General features: G+C 48.9%; 1 protein-coding gene across 1 annotated transcript; it reads right to left on the reverse strand.

Annotated features, from left to right (window-relative positions):
- Positions 1 to 278: 278 nt before the first annotated feature.
- Positions 279 to 871, reverse strand: LOC102000313 (immunoglobulin omega chain-like). Its single transcript, XM_005370014.1, has 2 exons — positions 826 to 871; positions 279 to 688 (listed from the first exon to the last, which is right to left on the reverse strand). The coding sequence occupies exons 1-2, from the start codon at positions 869 to 871 to the stop codon at positions 279 to 281; spliced, it is 456 nt and encodes a 151-aa protein (XP_005370071.1).
- Positions 872 to 5,596: the final 4,725 nt, after the last annotated feature.

The following is a 5,596-nucleotide window of genomic DNA, read 5'->3' on the forward strand; positions in this document are numbered from 1 at the left end:
AATGAGCTTGTTGTTCACAGTGCCTGGTCAAGCTGAGAACCTCTAGTCAGGTTCCAGGGACTAGCCAGTTCTTACATTGGTTCTGAGATCACAAACCAATCAAGCCAAACTCAGAGAAACAGCTTTAATTCTATAACCCAGCCTCCAGTGGGGCTCACAGCAACACTGCAAGACAAGGGAAAGCTGAATGGCTCCATCTCCTTGGCTCTGCGAAGCCCCATGCTCCACCCCTCCTCCCTCTACCAGCCTAGCCGAGCAAAGCAAACTGCATCTAAAGTTCAGGGTCTGAATGTCTCTAGAGCCTGGGATCCCGAATCTGGAACTACTTTTCTTTCTCCTTGTCTCTCCCTCTCCATCCACTTCTCCCTTTCCTGGCTCCGGCCCATGGCGCAATAATACACAGCCTCATCCTCAGGCTGCAGTTCAGAGATGCTCAGGTACACCAGGTTCCTGGCCACGTCTATGGATCCGGAGAAGCGAGCGGGTATCTTAGGACCCAGGAGCTTGTCTGAGTGTGAGAAATGTCCCAGCAGGAACCTGGGAGGGTGACCTGGCCTCATCTGGAACCAGTAAATGCTGTAAATGTCCATGTTATGGTTGCTGCTCAGGGCGCAGGTGAGACGGATGGTGGTTCCAAGTGAGGAAGAGGCAGATGGAGGTTGATGCAACACTGGCTGAGGGCCACCACCTGGGAAGACAGAAGCATGCGTTGATGCAACACGGGCTGAGGGCCACCACCTGGGAAGACAGAAGCATGCCCATCACCCGGGAAGAGCAAGGCAAGAGGAGGGGCAAGGAGGCTCTAGGCCCCAGGAGTTCCCTTACCTGTGAGGTGGGCCAGCAGCATGATCAGGACAGAAGTCCAGGCCATGGCTTGCAACCTGCAGCAGTCTGCTTCCCACAGCCACTGCTCCTGGGGCCCGAGCCGGCTGGGAAACACTCTCCTCCCTGCTTTGAGAAGAGGGTCATTGCACCCTGGTTCCTGCTCACCACCCTCCCGCCCTTTCTGGGGCTCTGGAGTGTCACTTACCAGAATGGTGAGATGGCAGCCTTTGTGGCTCTGCCTTGGTCCCGTGGAAGTGTGCTGGGAGGAAGCACCTGCTAGAAGCTCGTGACCAGAACCCAGGAGCTGGCTGGTGGGCTCATCTCCCTGAGGGAGAGTGACCTCAACTGCCCCTGAGAAGCTGAGACCCGTAGAAACAGATTTCCTGTTCGTGTGTAAATGCCTGTTGAACTGGGACGAGAGGATGCATCCTCGGGGCAGGAAAAGCACCTCTTCACACAGCAGGAAACCGGGGGTCCTTGAAGAGGGGTGCTCTGACTGCTTCCAAACTCTGAAGAGCCATCAACTCAGGTCTTTCCCTCCTAGAACAAAGTGACTTTAGAAAGAAAAAGCAACAGGAGCTGTATCTTCCTGCCCTCCCTGCTCTCCGTTCACTACACATGTGTCTGCTACAGAGTAAACTGCATCTCGTTCATACACCGAAGCCATGCTCACCAATAGGCTTCTATGCCCAGATAGGGGCTATTAGGAGACCACCGATGGGACCCTGAGCCAAAAAATTGCATCCTTATAAAAATGGAAAAACTAAGCAGACGCTGTGGATGAAGGGCGTTAAGAGAAGGCCTCCATCTCTATGCCAAGGCATCTGGTCAGATCCCCCTTCTAGAATCCTTAGGAAGAACCTGCTGACAGCCTGTCTTTGGAGTTTCAACCTTCTGAGACAGGAGAGAACAAGTTTCTGTTATCCCCTGCAACCTTAGGAAATGAATACAGAAGCGTCTCAGTCTGTGTGGGCTACAGTAACAAGAGACCATCCTCTGGGTGTCTAAAAACAGAAACTCATATTTTACACATCCCAAAACAGCAAGGTCCAAGAGCTCCATTCAGTTCTGCCTGCTGAAGGCTTGTTTACTGTCTCACAGAGGGGGCCTTTTCCTTCTGACCTCACACGGCAAAGGAGAAATGGAGCTCTGGGGAGCCCTTTCATAAGACCTCATAATCTCTAAAGACCCCACCTCCCCACATCATCCTGGGGGTTAGTATCTCAGCCTATGAATGCTAGGTGACCCACGCATTCAAACTATAGCCAAAATGGACTCCATAGCAGCCTAACAGCCTCTCCCATATGCTCATTCTTGTACAAAAAGCTAGACTTTCCTGTCCCTTGAATCCCATGCACCGGGTAACACAGAACAAGTCACCTTGTCTGCAAGTAAGTCACATATGATGGCAGACACCCATATCTTAAATGAGCCTATGTCACTTCTCTCCCTGATGCAGAACAACTTGACCCATCCTAATCAGCTGGGTGGGGACTGGAACCTTCTCTTCCTGCCACCGCATTTGCCAACATCATCCTCTGCTAAAGAGGTGTTGGGCAGGCCTCTGTGGACACACTTGAATAGCCTTGTCCAGTCATGACTGTAGCCATGTCCAGAACCTGTTGCTATGGCTCCTCCCTGCTCTCACACACGCCGGGGGGCAGGGGATGAAGCACTGGGTGCTCAGACCCAGAGTGAGAGGGAAACTTTGTCCGCTCGTGTGTTTGTTCACTCAGTCCTGCAGGAGAAGCCACTCGTGCTCATCTGTGTTCGTAAAAGGTTCTCTTATTGCCTGGCTCCACAAAGAACCTCGGTCTTAAGACTCAGAACTGGAGACAGTCCCACTTGTGAACATCAACACTGCAGCCAGCCCTGTGGGCCCCTCTCATCACTAACACGATTGGAGCTTTCTTATCCCTGGTGATTCTCACAAAGGACATACGGCTGTCCTTGTTGTTGGGACAATATTGGAGCCGAGAATCACATTCAGCCACAGAGATGTCCTAGTCTCAACTTTGTTTCTGCAGACTTAACCTCGTTCCTCTAGGATCCTAGGCAGAGGCTGGTGGGTCTCTGAATTTGAGCCTAGCCTGATCTTCAGATCCAGCTCAGAATAGCCAAGCTTAGGCAATGAAGGAAAGAAGCTGGTGAAGATATAATTGAAGGAGAGGGGCATGTTCAAATCCTGACAAGCAGCAGAACCTGGCAGCTTCGGCCACATGGTTCTGGAGTTGAGGGTGGAAGAAAGGAGCCATGAAATTTGCCCCTGAGACTAAGGAAAACTGCTGAGGCCAGGCATGTGTCAGGGGTGTTCCTGAGTGGAGGAGTAAGGAAGCCATTGTGTGAAGCCATGGAGGGGAAGCCTTGACTGCCTTGGAGACCCCAAGATGTTGGAGATGCCAGAGCAGTGGGATCCAAGCCAAGGAGAGCTGCTGACAAGGGGTGGGACGAATCCAAGAGAAGGAACTGTGCTGTAGCCGACAGAGCTGAAAGGACTGGAGATCTGAAGAGCATTGTGACCTCGGGTGTGGAGATGCAGAGTTTGGCGTTTGCCCAGCTGGGTTTTGTTCTTGCTTTCATCCAGTATTTCCTCACTATGCTTCCTTCTCTATGTTTTGCAATGGTTATAAATATTCTGTGCCATTATGTTGGAATTATGCGATCTGTTTTTTTATTTTGATTTTATAGGGAATTACAGTTAAGAGATTGCATGAATCTCAGATGATACTTTGAAACTTTAGAGTTTTAAATAAATTTGAGACTGTTAAAGACTATGGGGCTTTTGAAGTTGGACTGAATGTATTTTTGCATTGTGATATGGCTATAAGCTTTGTGGGGGGGCAGTGGTGGTTTGAAAGAAAATGGTCCCCAAAGGGTGTGGCACAATTAAGAGATGTGGTCTCGTTTGAGGAAGTGTGTCACTGTGGAGGAGGGCTTTGAGGTCTCACGTATGCTCAAGCTACACCCAGTGAGACAGACCACTTCCTGATGCAAGATGAAGGACTCTCGGCTACTTCTCCAGCACCGTGTCTCCAGCTGCCATGTTCACTATGATGAACTGAACCTCTGAACTGTGAGCCACTTCAATTACATGTTTTCCTTTATAAGAGTTGCCGTGGTCATGGTGGCTCTCCACAGCAATAGAAACCTTAAAACACCCTCACACCACCCACCTGAAAAGATTGGTTTCAAGTGGATACCATGTGTGGGAGGAAGTGTCTGCAGACTCCTAAGCCCTACAGGAGGTGTCTCTGGCCCCTGGAACATTTGGGCTTGGAAGCGCGTCCACACACTGTTGACTGATGCAATCTCTTGTTCCTGCAGCCTTACCCCCAACCATACCCTCACGCAGCCACTAGACTCATTTATGGTCAGGAAGGACAGCTTGATGGAGCTGATATATCCTATTTTTCTCCCAGGCTATACACAACTCTTCTTTAACCAAAACAAGGTTATCGATACAGTCCAGACTTCGAGGTTTACAGAAACTCTAGGCTACCAGGAGCCCACGGTTTTTATCATTGTTGTAGAACAGTACCTGTGAGTTGACACATTCCATCCTCCAGGGAAGCTCCTTAAGTTACAAGGTGTTTTAAAGGGAGTCTCCTTAAGACTCGGGAAGTAAATGTGAGGCTAGAACAAGAACAGGGCACCTTCCAAGTTGATGGGAGACTAAAACAGGAAACTATACCTGGAAGAGGCCCAGACCAGCAGGCTAAGGGGTCTGTCTGCAGTTAAGACAGTTAAGAATAACTTCCTGTTTGTTCTATGTTTGTTTGATCCATCCACACCATACGTGTTTGATCACATGTGGGCAGGAGGAATGTGGGCAGGAAGTATGTCAGGATGTACACTTACCCATGGTTGGATGGATGTAGGTGGAAAGTACACAGACAGGAAATATGTCAGAATATATGCTTGCCCCTGATTGGAAATATGGTGGCCTTGTGATTATACCTTTAGAAATCTCAGCAAAGGTGACTCAATGACATTCCTGGGAACCTGGGTATGGACCTGGCCATTGTCTATCATCCTGGCCAATATCCAATTAGAGTGTACTTCAAATTGTGGAATTGGTCTTTTGCAATGTTTAGGATTAACAGTAAACAACTCAGAAGCTTCAGGAAGTTCCTGAAAACTAGCCAGATTCACTAGGGCCCTCCATCATTAACCTTGTAGAAAAAGCAAGGACGGCCGAGAATCGCACAGAGCTGCCTAAAGGAGACCCAGAGCAGTAGAAAGGACACTGTCCACTCTCCTGGGCTGCCTGAATGCTGCACAATGAGCTCCAGGTGGCCAGCTCTCATGAGTTGTGGTGGTCAACATTACAGTTAAGATTTAATTACTATACTTAAGATAGATATATAAATGGATAGATAGGTATAGATAAAAATGAACCCCTAGTTTGTATAGGTTGTACCCTGTCAGCCCTCTTCTTCTAGATGTTGAAGACTATTCTCAAAATTTACTTATCTTGAAAGACTTGTTGTTCTTGCAAGATTAGTCATAAGATTAGCCACTGCTTCTGCTTTTGTAATCAAACTTGCTTACTCCGCCCCAAAAGATGACAACTGCGAGACACATATGTTAAACTAAGCTTCTGCTGAGTGTGGTGCTGCACGCCTTTAATCCCAGCACTCGGAGGCAGCTGCAAGCAGATCTCTGAGTTCGAGGCCAGCCTGGTCTACAAAGTGAGTTCCAGGACAGCTAGAGCTACACAGAGAAACTTTGTCTAAAAAAACAAAAACGAAAAAGGCCAGGTGCTGCATCT

Source organism: Microtus ochrogaster, unplaced genomic scaffold (genome assembly GCF_000317375.1).
Source record: "Microtus ochrogaster isolate Prairie Vole_2 unplaced genomic scaffold, MicOch1.0 UNK68, whole genome shotgun sequence".
Lineage (NCBI taxonomy): Eukaryota > Metazoa > Chordata > Mammalia > Rodentia > Cricetidae > Microtus > Microtus ochrogaster.

What these genes read in the sequence shown, in the direction of transcription:
- LOC102000313 (XM_005370014.1), bottom strand. Translation starts at nt 871, where the DNA reads ATGGCCTGGACTTCTGTCCTGATCATGCTGCTGGCCCACCTCACAG. An exon ending in GCTGCTGGCCCACCTCACAG is followed by an intron (nt 689 to 825) that starts GTAAGGGAACTC and finishes CTGTCTTCCCAG; the next exon opens with GTGGTGGCCCTCAGCCAGTG.